Source organism: Fundulus heteroclitus, chromosome 7, assembly GCF_011125445.2.
Source record: "Fundulus heteroclitus isolate FHET01 chromosome 7, MU-UCD_Fhet_4.1, whole genome shotgun sequence".
In the NCBI taxonomy this organism is placed as follows: Eukaryota; Metazoa; Chordata; class Actinopteri; order Cyprinodontiformes; family Fundulidae; genus Fundulus; species Fundulus heteroclitus.
The window spans coordinates 15,609,968-15,630,916 of NC_046367.1; the positions used below are offsets into that span (position 1 = coordinate 15,609,968).

A 20,949-nucleotide genomic window follows, 5' to 3' on the forward strand; every position below is an offset into this window, starting at 1 on the left:
AAAAAAAAAAAGATTTGTACTCAAAGACGGTTGTATCTAATAACAATTGACTTAACTGAACATGTATTGAAGAAATATACAATGAGATCATAAAAGACGGCACTCACAGCAGCAGGAGTGAAAACTACCTGATCACTGCCTTGCAAAAGCATTCAGGCCCCTGGACTTTGCAGATGTTCCCATGTCATAGCCACTAATGTCTGTGTTTTAGTGATATTTTGTAAAGAAATAGTGCTGCATAGCTGAAGTGGAAGGAAAATAGCAGGATTTTTGTAAAGCTTCTAATGAACAAAAACTAAAACCTACCAAGATATTACCATCCACCTGATCTGACAGGCTAGCTAAGGAGGACATTAACCAGAAGCCATAAAGCCAATGGGGGCTCTGGAGGATCTGCAGAGTCCCACAGCTCGGGTGGAAGAATCAGTTGATGTAACCGTTATTAGTGCATCGCACAAATCTGAGCTTTATAAAGCAGCAAGTAGTCCTGTGTGTCATAAACCGTGCAGGTAAAACAGGAAGGGTGTACAAGAAGGTGCGTCCGGTCAGCTATGACCAAAATTGTACTCTGGCCTTTATAACATACAAGCAGAAGACTCCATTTGGCAGCAAACTAACACTGCATGTCACCCTGAACAGGACAACCCCACAGTGAAGCACGGTGGTGGCAGCAGCAGGCTCCTGGAATGCTTTTCTTCAGCAGGAACAGGGAAGCTGGATGGAAATAAATACTCCTCAAATAAAACTCAAATCTTGCAGAGGTGCAACATCCAGCAGCATAACGACCCTAAACACGCATCCAGAGCTGCAGTTCAAAGGTTCTGATCAAAGAAAGGTCATTAAATCTGGAATACAGCAGTCACAACTCACAGCTAACTCCAAACTAAAGTCGGTGGCAGGACTTTAAGGCTGATATTTATAGTCTATCAAACCAGACCGACTTTGAGCCGGTTTATAATGATGAAATGTTTAAAAAGTCAGTGTAAATGTGGAAAGTAGGTAGAGGCATATCACTGAAAACCTTTGGCTGTAATTGTGACGGTATGTGGTTCTGCAAAGCAGATTCCAAAGGGGCATCACACATTTCAAATCTCTAAAAAAAAATATATATATATTTTCCTTCTGCATCACAATTATGGCCAACCACCTGCTGGTCTACCAGCCAAGGTATACAGAAATGTATGCATGGGAAATTCTGCCGCAGGTAGGAGTACTTTTGCAAGGCGCTGTATTTTAACGTAAACCAAACCAGACAAACAGCCAAAAAGTGAAAAAAACAAAATACAATCATGCGAGCATGGGATGAAAAAGGGTTTATTACGCTAATATGGAACTAAACCAAACTTTTCAATAAATTACACAAAATGGAAAAACTTACAAATGTGTACAAAGCAACACGGATGACGCAACACCTACAGACATCTACTTTCAGTGCTAGACTCCAAATTATTCTGTGTGTTACTGCAGCCTAAAGAAAGCCTGCTGTAGGGGAGGTGTGGGGGGTGGGGTCCTAGTCTGTTCTCCGCTTTAATGCCGTTTCTTAGGAGGTCAGAGGTCGATTAGTGCTTCATTCAGCTCAGATTAGCCGTGTCCAAGCCCAACTCAATGCTTACAGAGCAGCTCATCTTAACCTAAGTCAACAGTTCCTTTAAACTTCGATGGAATCAGAATTTGTTCATAAATATGCAAAAATAACAAGTGCATCCAGAATGACTTTATGGTTTACATAGCTGTGGAAAAAAAAAAGAAAAATGAAATCAACATAATGTGGGTGGATAACAGGATGATCTATGGGGTCGTTTTTGGCAGTTTGAAAACTAAAAAAAACACTGATTTGTTCTTTCTGGGATGTTTTGGTTGTTTTCTTCTCATTTGGAGCGTTCCGAGCGCTGCGCAGCTCACTCCACTTTGCTGTAGTCCTCCGTGTGGCCCAGCACCTTCTTCCTCTGCCGGATCATGTGGAAGTACAGCTGGGGGAAGACTGAGGGGAGATACAGGGCACAGGCTTCGTTACAGGGAATGCACCTTAGAGAGCGAAACGAGCGGATTTGTACAAAAGGCTGACGTCTTAAACTTAGATTAAGCTTGAAACATCTAAAAGTCATGTCGCAGATTAGCAGCAAAAGCAGGGGCCGAGAGTAAGTAAGTAGTGATTTTGTTGTAATGGAGGATGAAAAGAAAAAAAAGATAACTATCTGACAGCAGAGCTATGATTTCTTTTCATTGTGATACAGGAAAGCTGGGAATAATAGCAGCAGTAACCCTCATTTATATTTGAATGTATATTACCACAAAAGCATCATTTTCCAGGAAGATACATTTGATAATTATACACAGCGCAATGCTAAACATTAAAGGACGATTAAAGATCCCTTAACGTAGAGCTAATTATGAAATTTTATTCTGGAAAAAAAATACAATTTAAAATGGAAATGGTTCAAGCTGAATATAACCGAGCTCTTTACTTTCTTCAGTTTCCAAGAGTGATACTGCAATATTATTAACTTTTTTTTTCTTCTTCACAAAACATTTAATAACACGATTTCCAACATCCAACAAGAAGAAGAGGGTCTAAAAGGACGTTTGTGTGAATTTTAAATGTATACGAACACCAGCGACATTAAAAACCCATTGACAGGTAAAGTGAACCGTATAGACTCTTATTCTGCCAGGATACTTTGGCATTTATGGTGATTACTTATCTAAATGTTTCAACGGCCCTCACTACACAAACAGCCGCCCCACTAGACTTTAAAACCCGCTCAGAAAAAGCTGCGGCCGGAGTCAACATAAAGAGTTGTTTTAGGGGAAGGAACCGTTCTCGTAAAACCTCTGATACAGTCTGCTACCAATATTCTCTCTGCACATCTTCATTTTCTGATTTTGTGTGTGTGTTGTTCACAGAGGACAGGATGTCCAGATTATTATTATTATTTTAATCAAATAAAGCCCATCCAGACGTGTGAAACTCGGTTTGTGAGAGGAGGGCCCGGGGTGAACTGCTGTCCATCTCCACACAGGAAGGAGAACCCAGTCAGAGCTGTGACTGTGACGAGATCTCATGACATAAAGATGCCACGGTGTTTGTTGTTGTAGCGGAGTCGCTCTCACGAGGAGATATCCGGTTTGCTGTCAGCGTGACTGAAGTAAATCCAAGCCATCTTTATGAGACGAGGATCTGATGCTTTTTGTTGATCTGTTGACGCTAAGCAGGAGGAAATAGCTGATATATAGTGGCCAACATTATAGCCTCGCTCATCCGTTTACGGGTTACACACCCACTTGTTGACAGAACATAAACGGTTGCCTAGCTGCTCCAATCACTTGTTTAATGAACTTATTTACTAAGAAAACCAACATACTCTCTCCTTGGGAAGTTGTTATTTTTAAATCTGGTGATAAAACCCTAAATATTACCTATCTAAGAATCAGTTTACGTCTGATTCTATCTAAGGTGGCGTGGTGATGCTTACGAGGTTGTTGTAAATCAAACTGTGTACAAGTGCCACTGGTGGTATTTGAGCTGCTTTAAGTGATACTCAGACGTAATGTCGGTACACTTTAGAAGCGAGGTGAATACAAGATAATTCACTATGCTTTATTAGAATACAGTAAACAGTAAACCAGGAACATGTGCCGTCATCTTCTTTACTGCTACCACGGTAAACACTTAAATCAATACGCTTTGTGTCCCACCAATATAAACGTTTATTTTGCTCTGAAACGTGTGTCTGAGCAAATGTGCACAAAGGGGCCTTATAGATGATGTGAAAATGTCTCTGCTTTAGCAGCTCGTTAACATTTTCTAATCCTTCACCATCCAACATGGTCACATCGCCCAGCCCTGCTGTCTGCTGCCTTCAATATACGTTGGAAATCTGAACCTGGACCGGGGAGCCATGGCCTACTGAAACGTGGTCCTGTTGCTGGTCATGGTCATGCGTTGCTGTTTCTTGCTCCAAGCCTTTTCCACTACTGTTTAAAAATTAAATATTTTTATCCGACATATATTAGGTTTAACAATCACTGGTTTTGATCTGGGTTTAAAACTCCCCCAGATATTATTATTATTATTATTAGGCATCTAGTTATCTATATAGTATACTCATAGGACAAATCTTTCAGTAAAATTCTGTCTATAATAGTATCCATCTCTATATTTATTCAGTAAAAACCCATGTCCTGTACTTATGGAACCATTGTTTATCCTGCACTTGCTGCTATTGCACTTCTGGTTAGACCTAAACTGCATTTCGTTACCTTGTACCTGTACCTGTGTAATGACAAAGTTGAATCTAATCTGAAAGTATTTTTCAAAGCATACCCATTCCACATAGATTGATAACTTTGTGAAACTTCTTTAAAAAAAAAAAAAAAGCATGTATCCTAAATGGATATTAATGTACATGCATTGCTGTAACCTTCTGTTATCATTTCTGGCCATAGTTATAGATTAGCTAGATCTTTTTTTGTCCTTCAAACCATCCGTTTAATCTATGGGATTATAATGAGAGGCTTGATGCATCCTAGTTAGGTTGTCCATCGTAGTTTTAACACAGACAACTGCTGCCTTTTTATCAAGTCCAATTAAAGCACCTTACATGCCAAAACGTATTCATTCCCCGAGTGCGCCTCATCATGAAAACGTACAAATCTAACCGTGCGTGTTTACTTACGAGGAATGTAGGAGATCATGACGAGGATGAGGAAGGCGTAGTAGTCGAAAGAGAAGTTGTACTTGTTGGGCAGGGTGACGGAGTACAGGCCGGTCTTCTGCACGTACGGCAGGGCGGCGTAGATGGTCAGCAGCTCCCCGCTCACTCCCATCGGGTACAGCACGATAAAAAAGGTGTACCTGCAGTCAGAGATTCAAGACGGAGAAGGCACGGGGAAATAAATAATCCAGCTTATTCCTTTATTATTGATTGCTTCTACGGCGAGGGAGGGAGAGGTGGGCGGCATGGCTATTATAGCCAGCACCACACTAGAGGAGAGATCAGTGGTATAGGGTTGAAAAGATGGGTTAAAAAAAATGAAAAAACTATGTTGAGCAGAGGAGAACACATGGTGCCAAGGCCAGAAATATCGGGTTGGTTTATCTTGTCGGATAAAAAATATATAACCATGGACTGAAAGCGTGCTGTGGATTAAAGGGGCAGTTCTCTAAAAACAATTGCAGGGAAACCGACAATTATGAAACGGAGAATGGAGCAAGAATGAACCAACTTTTATGATGGATATTGCTACGTCATAAGAATTAATTACAGTAAAGATGAATACACCTAATAAGCAAATAAAAAATAAAAAAAACTGCCTCTGGACGTTTCTGGTTTTAAATTGTTCCCCCCCAGACTATCTGAAGGAAAACAAGTGCAGGCGTGGCATTAGATATAAGCGGCATGGTGTGTTGCCTTTCCTCTACAGAGAGAATAAACATCAAAGTGGGAGAACGGGGAGAAAAACTTCAGCACCTCCTGCTTATCCGACGCCCCAAACCATCTACTCCTGATCCTGCATTTTCCACACATGCGCGGCCAATTTTCTGTCTCTTAGGGTGCAATTCAACTGAAACTCGAATACCAATATAGCTGCGGCCTCATTTGCTACCTAGCAACAAAGACTGCAGGGAGGGAGGCACTTATCAACTGTTGCCTTGGTGGGAGACGCAGAAAAACCCGGTTAGCCAGATAGAGATGTTGATTTTCATAGTGGCACCAGATAGAGGATGCGAATGGCGTTGTGTACAGCATTGATAGAGCGGTTTAAAGAGTGTTTCTGGGGCCGTTTCATTAACCACGCTATTTAATTTCCCTTTGGGATCAATAAAGTATATTAGAATTTGAACTGAATTAAGTATTCATAAACTGTCACTTCTCCCATCACAACAGTTTTAATGAAGAACGTGTGACGAGTCTGTTCAAGCAGTCAAATGAGACGACACGAACATGTTAAGCAAAAAAAAGGGATTCTCTCCTATAGCACAAGAACGCTTTTGCCTCTAAAAAGCCGACATATCCCACTGTTTTAACCATGTTTTGTGGATTTTGTTGAAGTTTCTCTTATTAGAATGCCTTGCAAAACTTCATGCATTGTTTTTGTTGAGGGTTGATTTTACAGACCAAAAACATGGCGCATTACACAAGAACAAAACGTTATTGTCCACTGTGGTTAGATCTCATCACTTCATTTGGTTAAGAACGCTTATTGCCCTGGAGATGAATTACTTTTTATAGATGTTTTTAGCTGCCAGAGGGACCATGTAACGCCTTCCTGAGCTCACCGGTTCAAACGTGCACAACAAAAAAAGGAGTATGGCAGCTAGCTGCTAAAATATTCCTTAGTGTCTTTTTTTGTCCTTCCGGTAGAAAGTTCAGACAAGGCTTTTTGTGCCGTTCCCACCATTTTACTGGCCACTGCAACAATTCTCAGAAGCTTTTTAGTCTAAAGCGAGAGTGGCCATACCATGCAGGGAGATGAAAAGTTAAAACTTAACAACAGCTTTGCACACGAGCTCGAAGGTTTGCTGACTGAGGCCAGGACCATGTACTTTGTTGTAAAAGTTATTCTCTGTGAGCCATTCTTTAAAAATCTAGTCTGAGTTTTCATCAAAAGGGGAGCAAACAGTCCAGAAATGACCTTAAGCATTTAAAATTTGCCACAGTTTCAAACAGGTCTTGTTTAGGGCACATAATTTGTTCTTCTGTCTTGACTACGTTATGATCTAGCTTGTCCTTACAGCCTAATGTGTCCAGACCCTTTCTATAGTATAGTGTGTTTCTATAGTAATCCAACCAGAGGCACAACATCAGCATATTTAATCAAAATGCAGCGTTGGTCACTGATCACAAATTTGTTTGTGAAAAGAGGCGAGAGAGCAGAGCCTTGAGGGCAACATCAGAAATCTTTCCACCACCACAGATCCTCTGAACGACGGGGCAGAAAATCCCTGATCCAAAGAACCAGGTCTGAGCTGACATTATAATCAATATGCCTTTTTACAATGAATTTTTTTTTAACTGAGAACTAAAACCTAAAAACAACTCTTCCAAAAGCTTTGGGGCTCATCACGTGTTTTGTAACTGTGTTCAACAGAGTCGACAGAGCGTCACCGGCGCCGCTGCTGCTTCTATGCAAATTGGAGCATAAGAGGGTAAACTGAGTAGTGAGAGGAAGCATGTATGCCATTTTCACCCAGACAAAACATCCCCAATCTAAATGACCGCAGCCACAGTGTCTGCTAGCGCCGTCCTCCAACTCTGAGCAGGGAAAAAAACAACCGGTTTGTTGCAGCCTACGCTGCCGCAGACCGACAAACCCGCGCCCCAAGGCCGTAACGGCCTGACCACACGTAGGATCCCGAGTGTCGAATGAAACAGCATCTTTCTGTGCAGCCCGGTCAGCAAACGCGGCACTGCTTTAAGCCTGAACACATGCAGGACTGTTTTAATATTGGGCCGGTTTTCTGGCCCATTCCTCCAGACAGAGTCAGGCTTGTGGGTCAGCTTGTTCGCACACACATTTCCTCTGGGATGAGGATCGGGGCTTTGTTAGGCCGCTCTAAAACACTGATTTTGTCATTCTCAAGTCATGTATGTATCTATCTGTGCCCCCGCTTCGACTTCCTGGCTGATGTCTTGAGGAGATATTGGTTCAATATTTTCATATAACGTGCTTTAATCCGGATTCTATCTCCATTTCCTTCTGGAGCAAAACCCCCAACATGATGCTGTCACAACCTACACTTAACACGGCTAGCGAGCTTCAACTGAGAAGCCCTCAAACCTATGACATCATCATCTGGGCTTTTACAAATTGTCTAAATCTGGTATACTTCCAATTTTGGAAAATCTCATTTAGTTTAAAAAAAACAATGTTATAAAATACTGAGGAATTTAATTTTTAAAAATTCTCTCATTATTCTGGCATTTAGCAAATGTTAAAAATTTAGGAATCTTAAGACGTTGAAGAAAGAATTCATTCAGACTAACCTGACTACTTGCAAATAAAATACTGAGTTAATAACCTTCAGGCACTCCTATATATATTTATATAATTGTGATTCAGGGACAAACAATCCCGTCATTCTTTTTAACGATCTTAAGCAAAATCTCTCCAGGCTTTCTGAAGGTCAACATTTCTGAGGTTTGGTCCTTTAATAATACAAAGCACAAAGAATTGTTGTCAGCGTTTATTTCTTTTCCACAGTAGAGTTGATGTGGTCGTGTAGTTATATGATGATGCTGGACACTGAGAAGCACCAGAGACGCATCTGTAGACGTAGTTCATTTGAATTCAACAAGTTCAACGATAACGCCAGAAACGGTAATTCAGTATCAACTTGTTTTTAATTCTTTATGTATACGTTGGTTACCAGTATCAAGATCCGTTAAACGGTTAGTTTCAAAACCATTAAAATCTTCCTTCACACCAATATAACAGTTTAAAAATCTTATTGATGTGATGAGGAGTGATCTGAGGTTTCTCCAGCTGTATGGGACTGAACCCCTTCCCCTACTTGTTGCTCCCCAATAGGGCTAGGCAATATATCGAGATTTTGTTTAGAAGAGATATAAGACATATAATCATCCAGCCGTTTTAAAACTACAGCTGCCAACCTCCGGCCTGCTTGTCTGACAAGCAGCTGACTGCAGGCTGCTTACATGATCAGAGCGTCTGATTAATAAATGTCAGAAAGATACACTACGCCCCTCAATAAGCACTTGCACACTATTTCGTGATTTAGAAGGTGTTTTTCCCCTGTATGCTTAACTTACATCAAAGTATGAAAATCAGATGAACACCATATCATTTTACATATCATTGAATCATGCAATTTCTCTTCTGCACTAATATGGTACATCTGAATACAGATGAATCCAATAATAATTGTATGTATACATTTATTTTGTGTTGACTGGGCTGATCCTTGCTGGTTGTGCAGGAGGCCCTGCTTCTGGGTCTGACTCAGGATCAAAGACGTACAGCTGTATCGTTGTGCATCTGTTGGCAGCCATTATTATGAAGTGCAAGGGTAAATATTGAATTGGGGGCGTGGCCAGTTGCAGCTTATTTGCATAAAATAAAAAAACAGCTCGTTCTGAAAGGAGCTCAAAATAGGCAAAAGCTTAGGAGGTGAAATCTAATTATCTTATTAGAAAAAATGTAATGAATGATTTGCATAGCCCACAGACTTATTCTAAATGTTTAAAAGCATCATAGGTCACGTTTAATGCAGACTGGGAATGGACAGCACTGAATTATCACTGACCAGTCCATAACTGGTTATCCTCCGCGTCTCACTGGAGCAGCTAAGGCTCGTGTTTAGGTGTCAAAGTTTACTGAGCAGGACAATGAATCGGCCCATTGCCCCTTATGTGCTCAATGTCCTGTGAGACTAAAACGCTGCTCAGATAAACCGTGCAAATACACAACGGCAAACACAACACGAGTGGGTGTACAGATAGGCGAACCAAAAACACATTGTAAAGCTATTAATAGTACCCAGGGTTACACAGAGCCTTATTAAAGTGTTCATACACCTCAGACGCTGTAGGCTGTGTTCCTTCATCTCCACAATGCTGTTTGGTTATTAATGTTCTCTCACAAACCTCTGAAAGTCTTCCTGGAACAGCTGATATATATACTAAGAACAAACTACACACCAGACACTAAAATGTCCAATTCGACACGAAACTGAGAGAACTACTCCATGCTTGATACCATTTTCAATACATCGGCAACATTTTTTTCGAAGGCACGGGTTTATTTCTGATTAAGAGCAAATATATTTAATTTACGATATGACAATATTTTAGCTTCCTTAATTAGGGGAAAGCCAATAAGTAGGGGGACAATTCAGCCCTCGTTCAGAGAAATAACTAATTTAAGTCTCACTTCCCTGTTTGGCAAAACATCAGACAAGATAACAGACTAAGTGTTAATATCCTTTATGGAAGTGTTTACCCTTTATTCAGTCATTTTATTTTACTATAATTAGTACTTATCTTTAGTGTGTAACTGCGTGCTTTCATTAGCCTGTCAATCTGATGTTGATACAAATAAAATTTACTACTGAGGGACAGATAAAGGATCACTTTCAGCTAAAATAAATTGTGCTCAAAACAAACATGGACCAAACAAAACAGATTTTTACAGTGCAAACAAGGATCAGGTCTATATATTCAGCAGCAGCCCTGTGCGATTTATGACTTCCTGGATGTTTTCCTCAATACTTTATTAAGTCATCAGCAATAGAAGAATGGTAGGCTGCTACGGGTTCATTCTGCCTCTACCATAACCTGTTATTATTAGCCACATTAGCCCCTGGTGGCCTTACAACTAAATGGAGAGGTAACAAACAGGGGTCGCACCGGTTCGTTTTGTTGCTTTACTATTAAGTAGCCAACTGGGCCATCAGCTTTTTTTTTTTTTTTTCACACTGACTCACAGGGTTTAGAAGTGTGCACCTGTGAAGCGCACCTCAACGAGGAGATCGGACTGACACAACCCCGTCACTGGGCTGTCCGTGAAGCTAATTCTTAACAGATAGCTTTAAGCTTTTGTTGTTCGGCAGGTTTAGTACTTCACTGTTGCAAATTCCTGGAGCTTTACTGACTTTTTATGTTGCTCTCAAACATCAGGCGCCAGGTTAGCATGTAGCATCGGTCAGTAGTTTTATTTATTTTTTTCCTGTCCATATGCTTCAAAGGGAAAGTTCATCCAAACGACGCCTTTGTCTTTGCCTTGTCGGCTTAAGAGGCCTGCGTATGATTTTCTGTGCATGTAGTCACCATAAATGATTTATTCACATTTTAAAACATAAAGTTATAAAAAATTATGCTGTTATTGATGTAATCATGGAAGTGAGAGGAGGGGCCTTGTGTCTCTGTTACTGCAGCGCTGCTGCTGGGGGAAGTGCCATAATTTGGGCAACGCAAATTGATCAGTTTATATCAATTATGATGCAAACCAGTACCTTTGAATATTTAAAAAATTTTTAGGAATGAATATATTGAAATCTTAATTATTTTGACAACTCTACCACATGCAAGTGGACTACTTACGAATTAAGTGACAGGTGAATGCAATTGGCTGCTCTGGATGTTGTTTAGGGGTATCAAATTGAAAGAGGCTCAATATAAATGCACACAACACCGTTCAGTAAGTCCAATAATCCCGTATGAGTTTTCTTCCACTGTAGGATCAAACATGTTTTTGTCCGTCTATAACATAAAATCCTTGAGGATTTGTTGAAACATCAGATTGTACTGTAACAAAATGTGTGAACAATCCTGCAACATCTAATCATCGGCGAGGCAGACGTGTTTACCTTGCCCACTTGATGAGGTACGGCAGGTGATTAAGCAGGCTGAAGGTGTAGAAAGAGTAGCGGATGATCTCTGTGACGGTCCAGGCTGTGACGAACAGCAGCACGCTGTCCTCACTTTGTACCTACGCAAACAAGCAAAGCCACGGTGGGTGGTGGACACGGACACAAACGGGCTCGCCTCATGCGTCGCTCTGCCGCAACGTCCTCTAGACGTTTCAAAAACAAGGGCCATGCTGTTTGTTTCAGATGCTTTAAGAACAGATCACACCGCAGGCTCATGGGCACTTTCTTCAGATATCGAGTTAAAAAATGATGTTAGACAGACAAGCACACTTTGTTTCAGAAACAAAATAAACTAGCTCTTCTGACAGGCATTTGCATTAGAGAGAAACTGGACGGCTCAAGAAGATTGTCAGCACAACAGACATACAGGAAATCAAAAGGTCAGTGCTACACAACATACTATTTAGAATATTAAGATCTAATAGAGTCATTCCTGAAAGCCTCCAGCGAGATCTCCTACTTTTACTCACACTTGTACTTTCCTCCAATCTATGAACAGGACAAAGAGTACACCAGCTGGTCATATTGCCACATAAATCCTTAAAGCTATGTACAATTGCTTGAGAAACGATTTAAATAGAGAAAAAGGTGATTTAGTTCACTGGGTTATAAAATGTAAACGAAGTCGACGTACCTCTCTGACACTGTGAGTGACCGCCCAGGTGAGAAAGACCCGAGACATGACCTGGAACCCCGTCAGGACCACAGAGGACGGCACGATTCCTGAAGTGGAGATCAAGATGAGACTTTAAACACTGCAAAGCAAACTGGGGCTCAGCTCCACTTTCATGGAGCCTACCGACTCAACTGTTTTTGGTTCTCCACTGGATAAATACATTTCCTGTTTACCAAGAGACCAATCATCAAACTCAAATAAACGCTAGTTTAGTTTATTTGCTCTAGTTTAGTTAATTCAAAGCAAATAACTCTGACTGAACTTGGTCTTGTGTAATGAACCAGTTTATCCATAGTTGAGCAATCAAAGGTGACTGGGTAGAATTAGTGACGGTTTTGACTTGAGTAAAAAGTATTTTTCCTTGTTCTTTGGCTAATGATGAAGAAGTGTCCTCCTTCAGATCAACTAGGGATCGACCAGCGGTCAAGTCTCCTGATGTCTAAGCAGCAGGAGGATGTGTTTCTTTAACCAGCTGTTGTAGGGCTTAATGGTTACTTTCCCATATAGGCTTCAAACCTTAGCTCCGACATGCGTCACAGCAGCAGGATATAGATTTCAGACCCTTGTCTTTGTTGTTTAGACTCAACAATGTTAGCTGCCAGACCAGCTAGCAGTCTCATACATGCTGACTGTAGTGGCAGCTATAAGAAAAAACATCAACAACAACATGAAAGCCTTCACCGATGCCCATAAGGCCAAACACACGTTGGCCGAGGACTTACATCCTGCTGTTTGACGTCAATGAAACAACTTTTGGGCCTAAACTGCTAATTACAATGTTTGCTTGTGTCAAAAACTCAAATAAATGTAATGACAAACAGGAAATACGTCAGACGCTCAAGAGGATTTTATTGAGCTGTTCGACGACTGGTCAAATGAAGACGTCTATTTTACAAGCCAGAGCACGGCCAGAGGTGCCCGTTTACTCTGCAGAGGCCTATTTACAATCGGAAAGGTCAGCTAGCTCAAAAAAATAACAAAAGGTAATGGACAACACCATTTAGGTGGAAATATGTTCAGATTCGATTGGTTCTCCTGTGGTCCTGAAGGTCATAAAGTAATTACAGACATGTGAATGACATTTTCAGTCAATTAATAATTAGACACGCCAGTCAAGAGGCCAGAGGTTGTCATTAGCCAAGTTTCTCTTGATGGATTCTGGATGGTGATTGGCATGTCAGATGCCCCTATTCATTAAACGAGTTAAAACCAAGAACTCCCATTAAGTTTGGTCTATACACACGCACTGATGAAAAAATAGGAGCACGCGTTGTAATCAGAGTCGGTTAAACTTCTGGTTATTGATCTAGTCTGTAGTGGAGGGGTTGTTAATCAGTGTCTGTTGTGCTGATGTTAATGAAATTAACAACAAGGGAACTGAAGGGGCAACAATGAGACGACTCCTAAAACAGGAATGGTTCTGCAGCTGGAGGCTGTAGTTTTGAATTTGACCAAGGTCAGTGTCACTACTGGTAGCATGAGGCGATATCTAGACCGGATTGTGGTGCACAGGCAGTCCGGCTCCACCAGGATGGTACATCAGTACGTGCCTTTTGCTCCCAGCACAGTCTTAATAATCAGGATCTTTGTCACTGCAACATCAATGAATTTCCCTCAGGGAGCAGTGGGCTGCTACTGTGCAGCGCCCAGGGAGCATCCTGGAGCTATGGTTCTTGCTCGGGGACCCAAAACAGCAGTCTCTGGAATTCGGACCCAAATCCCTCCAGGACGCAAGTGCAATGCTCTGACCTCTAGGCCACCACTCCCCTCTAAGAACATGGAGGAGATTCAAGGAGACAGGAAGTTACTCTAGGAGAGCTGGACGGGGCCATCAGAAGTCTTTGGCCCATAAGCAAGACCGGTATCTGCTCCTTTGTGCAGGGACCCTGTCTTTAGGTATCTACAATGGGTTTAAAATCCTTAAACCCATTGTTAGACCCTTCTCTGGTACAGTCAGTCCTGAGGGCCACCTGGTGCATGATAAAGCCCACCCTCATGTTGGAAGAGTAGGCAGGCAGTTCCTGGAGGATAGAGGAGCTGACTGACATTTCTGGGACATCGTGTTTAGGTCCAACAGCTTGTCCCTCAAACTGTCCAGGAGTTCAGTGATGCCCTGGTCAGGATCTGGGGGGAGATACCTCAGGACACCATCCTTTCATCTCATAAGGAGCATTTCCTGAAGCAGTCAGACATGCATACAAGCACGCAGGGGGTCATACAAACTATTGAGTAACATTCGGAGTTATTGCAACGACAAAATTAGCAAGACAATTTGACTAGCCTGTTTCTCTGTGACTTCGGATCGAGACCCCTGTGGGTTCCTCGTTTCGGTCAAACGACGTGGCGTCCTTTAGTTCCTAACACATTATACTGATTCCAGATCTTTCTTTCAACTGAGATCCGATGTCTTTTCAAAGCGGTCCTCTAATCTTTCTGAGCAGTTCATTCAGAGCTTAGACTTTGATGCGCCTTTTGTGTTTTAATAATAAAGTTTAGGGGCCACATGGTTTGATGGCCTTAAAAAAAACTGTTACCAACTCCATCCTTAAACAGAAAGCAGGGACAGTGAGGAGGAGAACTGCACAGACACTCACCTACAGCACAGTGCAAGATCTGTGAAATGAAAAGAGAAAATTACTCAATGTGCTTCTAGAGGTAAAACACAAGCTCAGTGGTAGCTAGTTTCAACCTTAATTGCAGAACGCTGGCTACTATAGGTTCTGTTTAGACGCACAATTGTTATTTTGAATACACACAAACAATTTGATGATGTTTTCACTCCCATTAATACGAGGATATATGAACTTGTAATGTGTACAGTTTAATAATCGAGATCTGGCTGAATGCTCCACACCTCACCGCTAACAGAAAACAAGCTTGCATCCTTAAACAGAACCATTTCTAACTGAGCTGAAACAAGTGACCACAGAAACGTCATGCCTTGTACTCTGAAAAGACAGCACCGTCTCAGTCTTAGTGCTTCTCTGACCTCCAGAAGAGCTCCTGTCTGAAAGAACTTCAGCGGCTTCTCTATGGAGTAATACAGCCCGTGGTAGCTTCCTCTGGCCAGGTAGGCTCTCACCAGACCCACAGCGATCACCAGCCACCTGGAAGCAGAGACGACAACACAGTTACACTCCCAAAACCAAACTTATCTCAGAAACCATCTGATCAGGTTAGCAAATGACGAGTGTCCAACGGAAGGACGTTGGACGTAAAGGAAAGTCCAGCCTGAGGTCCAGAGTAGCAGAACTAAACAGGAAGCATGTCTTTCCTTTCAGAAATAAACACGTTTGACAGTGACTGGAGCAAATAGGTTGTCTCTACATCCCTGGCCTTCCGTCGCTGGGCACTGGCAACCTGAAAGCATGTTTCTACGCTTTTCCCTAAATGACATCCTTGGCTGTTTAGATGATGTAGTAGGGCTGGATGATATAGGAAAAAAAGTATATCGATAAAATAGAAATCATATTGATCGATATCGATAATTAGCAACAAATTCAAAACATGTATTTTAAGTGCAGCCCTGGCCGTGTTATGGTGTACCTTAGCGACCTATTTTTAGATACAGACTAGGGCTGTGCATAAAAATCGATATAAAGATTAATATCGATATTTTTAAAAACGATTTAATATCGATATTCTGGCTTTCAATATCGATATACCTCCCAACCTCTAGGGGGCGTTATTACAGCGCAACCATTACAGTTCACAGCGAAGGAGAGCGAGTGAGACGAATTTGTGGAACGGCCGACACGATTTTAGAAGCTCCTTTGTCCCTAAAATCAGATGTTTGGGCACATTTTTGTTTCTGTGACACGTTAAATGCATTGAAGCAAATGCACTTTATTTTCCTGTTAATATGTCTGTGATCAATAAATAGAACATAAACATAATATTTGGCTGATTTTGGTGATAATCAGCCAATATCGTAATAAATATCGATATTGGAATCAAATCAAGCTGAGCTGTGTATCGAGAATCGTATCGAATCGGCTCATCCTAGATGATACCCAGCCCTAATACAGACACACAAACACGTTTTAAGAAGAAAAAAGAACACGTGCTCTCTGAACTCTTTAAGTCCGAGTCTGCGTTTGTGACTGGTTGGGAGGATGTAATGACAGTAATATTAACCTATAAGACTAGAATACAAAAGGAAGGAAAACTGTTATTCTATTGAACTTTTTATTGACCCTTTTCTTCTATAGTCGATTTATGTTGTTATTGAATTATTGTCCAGCCCTATGATGTAGAAACTAAAAGTGATCAACAGCGGAAAAAATAAAATAAACCACAAGCTTTAACATTTCTCTCTCAAGATAAATCCCAATCACTACTATGATCAATTATGTATCCCAATAATGATAAAAAAAAAACACTATAACTACCTGCCCCTAGTGCCTTCTGTTATTAGAACGATTTTAAGCGACATTTGGCAGAGTAACATGAGCTAAAACTATCAGCCCAACTAACCAACTAGCTGCTATTAGCTTGTTACACTAGGATCACTCCATGAAGAGTAAAATGGCCACAACTGCTTAGTAATGCGCACACCCAGGAAAAGCTACTGGCAACCCTCTACCATCTGTAGCAATTTGCACAAATTAAAATAAAATGTGTAAATTGTATAGTTTCGCTTTTGCATATTTTTTTAAACATATATTCAGCACTGCATGCTATCTCCTTCATGGAATCCCAATGAGTTCAATGGCAAATGAAAATCCAGATTTCCCAGATATTAATCTTAAAAACATTGTAAATTCGAATTAATCGATTAAAGTCAATATATCGCCCAAACCTAATATCAAGGAAATGATCATGTCTCAGCACAGAAGCAGACGGCCTATTGTGGTAAAAAGCGAGGGCCTCGTAATTACTCTTTTACAGCGCGTGTTTGGCATGAGTCTGTCTGCTGCAGCAACAAATTTAGACTATGATAAAAATCAGTAAAAGGCCTAATGAGCAACACTGAAGGAAATAATTGCAAGAATTTGCAAGTCCTGTAACGTCAAACATTTTTTTCCCCACTACAAAGCAAGCCCTGTATGGCGGGGCATCGGTACTGAGCGGCGGAAATGTGACCAAACAGGTCGGGACAGTCAGAAAACAACGCCCACCCTGTCATTGTGCAACAGTTTAAAAATCAGAGTAATAAAAAAAAAAAAAAAGGGACACGTAGAGGGATTTATTAGCTCCTGCTGCTTATCTGGAGGGTTACGACAAGTCTGATGTTGGACTATTTACGAAACAAAGTGCAATACTGTTTGAAAAGCAACTGTCTTTGACTGTAGGCCGCTGTCGCGCAGGACATTACCCTTAAATTCTCTGTGAAGATAAAGGCTGAATATTTGCCTGCGCCTGTTCATAGCGTTCCTGTAAGAAACGGGTAAAGAGGCTGACCTTCAAACAGGCACGCCTCTCATTGGTTGGCTGTTGTGGCCTCATCAAGCACTGGAAACTGTCCTAGATCCAATAAATTCAGTTCATATATATATATATATATATATATATATATATATATATATATATATATATATGTGTGTGTGTGTGTGTGTGTGTGTGTGTGTGTGTGTGTGTGTGTAACTGTCAAATGATGGTTCATGGCAGATGATTGCAACATATTTAGCAGTGGACATTGGTATTTACCATTTAACCAACAGAAATAGAGTACAGAAGTAAAGCGGAAGATAGAAATTGAGATCTTTGTAGTCTTATCCTAATTATGTTTAATTTGCTGTTAGAGAAAAACTTCTAATCATAAAGCGCATGTCAACGTCAGGTTTCAACTATGAGTGTGAGTAAGTCATAGAATTATTTATACTATTGTCAGATTGGAGTTTGAAGTGTGTTTTTTATTTTATCATTATTCTACAAGCATGTTTTCTCTGAGTGGACTGGAAATCATATTCATGTTTTTTAATCTGGTGCAGCCAGAGTCTGTGGAAGGAACAAATGAAAGAAGAAACTTGTGGAAATACCAGGGGAACCATGCAAGAAGCTGTAATCACAGCAATCAAACCGTTCGTTCATTATTAGGAACAGTAAAACTGATTCTCAATATGCCATTATATATATATATATATATATATATATATATATATATATATATATATATATATATATATATATCGAAATGTATGTGTTTCTATTATCTTTTTCGAGGTGCCCGTCTTATTTCCCATTAGAGACAAATCTCTACTAACTCATTTTTTTTTTTTATCGGTTATATGTCATTTTATGCATATGCCCTCACCAAATAAATGAGTGCACATATGAAACTAGAAACGCGGTGCTGGACGTACGCACGCTGTGAGCAAACAATGAACCATCTGTCTCAATGTTTTTAACGTGGGACCCGGTGGGGACTCTTCGGTCTCACTCGGTTAATCGGCGTAAGCTGTCGGAAGCCGCGCGCACATTCTGAGTCAATTTCTAAAAAAAATAAATAAATAATAATACGTCGCGCGGCTTGTCTTGTTTAAATCCTGAACGACAACAGGAGCAGTTCTAAGTCAGCATATTACAACCGATGAAACGGTCTCTCGTGCCGAGCCAGTCCCGGTTTGCTCCACGGCGCAGAAGCGAAGCACGGTGTTAGCACGAGGAACCACGCTACCTACCCGGCTGTCATAACAACATTGTAAATAACCAGGTAGGCCGTGGCCAGGGCGCCCGGTCCTTTCTTCTTCTTCGAGGCCACATCACCGTGGCCCGCTTTGCTGGTCCCTTGAGCAGCTGCCGACATGACTCCTACCCCCCAAAACGGTCTCTGGTCCTGCGCGACGGCGGCTGTCAGCTTCACCGAGTCAGGAAGGGAGCAGGGGCCAATGCTCGAAGCATCGCCCGGAAACAAGATTGTCGCCTCTCTTCACTTCCGCTTTTGCTTTGACTCGTTTAAAAAGACGTTATACGGATTTAAGCAACATTTGAGTACACGCATTTACCTTTTATTTGAGCCATATGTAGACATTATCAACATTTATTGTAACATCATTAGTCACCTATAGTCCCTTTGTCTCACACAAGACTTTGGTACAAATAGTGGAGGAAATAGAAGGTAACCATCTTGAGCAAACACTTTTTTCTTTGTCTCCTGATCTGAGTGCAGTGAACGAGAAGCGCGCCCCCTACAGTCTGTTAAAAATCATCCTGTTTCCCAACTTTTCTTGTTTTATAAACTGTCAGAGGTACCTGAGCTACCTTCAGTGGTGCTCAGTGGAAATTCTGGTTTTAAGGTATTGCAAGGTAAATAAAGACAGACAAATTGACTGTGTTGAAGTGGACATTGATAAAGAAACAAATGCTGGTAGCTACTTGGGCATTGGGTGTCCCCGGGACTCAACACATCAAAATAACAGAAGGCAAGCGTTGCTACACTACGTGTTCATTAGGAACACTCTGAACCCATGTTCCAGTTTCAACTTGGGGTAAGAGAATAGACATTTACCAGGAGCTTTGAGTGATCATCCACAGATTCTCTCAATAACGCTGCATTTGCCATTTGCCTCGGAAATCAAAGGACATCGGGTAAACCCGAGTTCCAGTTAACACGGTGTCAAAGAAGTCTGGATTCCAAAATGTAAAAAAAAAAAAAAGAAAAAAAAAAAAAAAGATTAGGCCTGGAAAGCTATGATTTTGTTCGTAGCACCTCGTATAAATGTGCTTTAAAGCTGTAATTTCCAAATGCAAACTCCACTTTTACTTAGTTTGGTTCATAGTTGCAGCTGATCCATGTAACTTTGATTTTAGATGCACTCTTACAACTGTGTCTTGTAAAATAACCATGTTTTGTCACAGCTTACTGTTGTTGATGCAAGGAGCTGCCATATTGGATTTGACAATTGGCCTTAAAGAAAATCCTGGATTTTCTGAGGGGAAAGTCTGATTAAGTTGATTTTTCTAATCGGAAGCTGGGATTTCGGAGTTGTGACTGCAAATGGAATACAACATAAGTGATACACATAAGAAAAACATATTGAATTTTGAGGTTGGGGTCGGTGATAAATCTTCAACTTTCTCACTTGAAATTCCAACTTCTATAGAAATTCTTAAAAAGAAATTTCCAACTCCCAACTTAGAAATGTCGACTTTTTGACAGGAAAACAAAAAACATAATCACACTGTATCTTTCAGCCAATCAAATAGTGTCAGTTGATCAGATCTTTTATCTTTTCTTTTTTTTATTGTTTTCATGACATAACACAACACTGTAAAATTTCAAAGATATTGATATATTGATATTGGCTGGAGGTTTACTGATAAAAGTTTAAAAACCACTCATCTAAATAATTGCAGGAATGGTATCTGTGGAGTCAGTTGCCACAGATCACAGTTTTGTTTTCAGTTGCTAACAGACATTTGTCCAATACAGTTGTCATTACATTTTCAAATCTGGGACATTGGTGACCGATATGTAGAAATGGAACTCAGGAGAATACAAATAATAACATCTGGACCAGGGAGAGAAAGTAGCCCTGGGTGAGAAGAAGACCTGGGGAGAGGAGCTGGAAAGAAGAGCAGGGTGTGGGACTGGGACACCTGGCACAGGAACAGGATCTGGCCAAGGAACACGACAACGGAGAGGTATTAAAATGTGTGGTTGTGGAAAGTCTGGGATCATCAGCCACAAGGCCAGATGTCTCGTCTGCTTGCTGTATCAACATCGCAGCCAAACACAGCCAGAGGTGGATCTGACACTGCAAGCTGTTTTATCCCTAGTGTATTTCCACGGATAGTGCCAAATGTGAGAGGTCAGAGAATGGAATATTTTGTTTGTTTTACCTCTTCTCTCTGACGTACTGTCCAGTCATAGTTTGTTTGTTTTTTTAGCAACTTTTGATCATCCTTATTTTATTCACTTCAAACTGTTAATTTCCAG

The 20,949-nt window shown here is 40.9% G+C and overlaps 1 protein-coding gene across 1 annotated transcript; it reads right to left on the reverse strand.

Annotated features, from left to right (window-relative positions):
* Window positions 1-1,699: 1,699 nt before the first annotated feature.
* hacd2 (3-hydroxyacyl-CoA dehydratase 2) lies at window positions 1,700-18,900 on the reverse strand. Its single transcript, XM_012868500.3, has 7 exons — window positions 18,692-18,900; window positions 15,058-15,175; window positions 14,663-14,681; window positions 12,027-12,115; window positions 11,330-11,451; window positions 4,677-4,855; window positions 1,700-1,981 (listed from the first exon to the last, which is right to left on the reverse strand). The coding sequence occupies exons 1-7, from the start codon at window positions 18,814-18,816 to the stop codon at window positions 1,899-1,901; spliced, it is 735 nt and encodes a 244-aa protein (XP_012723954.2). The 5' UTR covers window positions 18,817-18,900; the 3' UTR covers window positions 1,700-1,898.
* Window positions 18,901-20,949: the final 2,049 nt, after the last annotated feature.

Coding starts and splice junctions, on each gene's coding strand:
- hacd2 (XM_012868500.3), bottom strand. CDS start 18,816: ATGTCGGCAGCTGCTCAAGGGACCAGCAAAGCGGGCCACGGTGATGTG. Junction 11,452..12,026: donor TCACTCACAGTGTCAGAGAG/GTACGTCGACTT, acceptor TTGTTTGCGTAG/GTACAAAGTGAGGACAGCGT. Junction 1,982..4,676: donor CATGATCTCCTACATTCCTC/GTAAGTAAACAC, acceptor ATCTCCCCTCAG/TCTTCCCCCAGCTGTACTTC.